Genomic DNA, 805 nt, shown 5'->3' with positions numbered 1-805 from the left:
GACATCACACCATTTGAGTTGGGCTTCAAGCAAAAGCCGGAGCTGGGACATCTACGCGCGTTCGGATCACAGGGATACGCGCATGTGGATGATGCCAAGCGAACAAAACTCAACCCTAAGAGTTTCCGGTGTATGTTTCTCGGATATGCAGAAAACACAAAAGGGTATCGCGTTTTTGACATGGAGCATTCCAATATAAAGGTGGCACGGTCGATACGGCTCGATGAGCGTGAAGTGGGCAGCATATACACCACAGATTCTCCACAGCATGGTACGATCACCTACGTGACCAAGTATGATACTGACACGGATATTAAGTTCAGCGGTCGAAAGCGACCTGCTACAGACGATCCCGTGGAAGGCGTCGAGAATCAAGCTCCCGATATTGAGATGACTGAGACCGAGCCAGCGCAAGAGGTCACACTGCTCCAACTGCCATCGCCTCCCAGTCCGACAACAACAGGCATGGAGCTGGCACCTTACCACCCTCCACCCCAAGATGTGAATGAAGACAGGCTTGTGTTTCACGCGGAACCAGGTCGGACAAGACGGTCAAGAGAGCCTGTGTTTCTTCTTGAGGATGGTTTCAGCAATGACGAAGAGCAGAAGGTGGAAGAGAGTGACAGGCCACCAAGTGCGAAGCGAGCCAGAATCGACGAGGAAGGACTTATTGCAGAAGCCGTGCTAGCTTACGCTGCTAATGTGGGTGAGGCAGATGATGCCCCCACCACGTATCAGCAAGCCATGAACAGCGAAGATGCTCCGAAATGGGTGAAGGCGATGTACGCGGAACTCAAAGCTCACC

General features: G+C 52.4%; 1 protein-coding gene across 1 annotated transcript in view; it reads left to right on the top strand.

Moving 5' to 3' along the window:
* Positions 1-132: 132 nt before the first annotated feature.
* The window catches only part of PHALS_00709 (uncharacterized protein), a gene marked incomplete at both ends in the record, with an annotated part of 2,546 nt that continues 1,873 nt past the window's right edge, over positions 133-805 (top strand). The window contains one exon of the mRNA XM_024730431.1: positions 133-782. Coding sequence (XP_024580709.1) covers positions 133-782 — 650 coding nt within the window. The remainder of the gene's footprint in view (positions 783-805) is intronic.

The sequence above is a fragment of the Plasmopara halstedii genome (genome assembly GCF_900000015.1).
Source record: "Plasmopara halstedii genome assembly, contig: Scaffold_1211, whole genome shotgun sequence".
Taxonomy (NCBI): domain Eukaryota; phylum Oomycota; class Peronosporomycetes; order Peronosporales; family Peronosporaceae; genus Plasmopara; species Plasmopara halstedii.
This window is presented reverse-complemented; position numbering and strand designations above follow the sequence as displayed.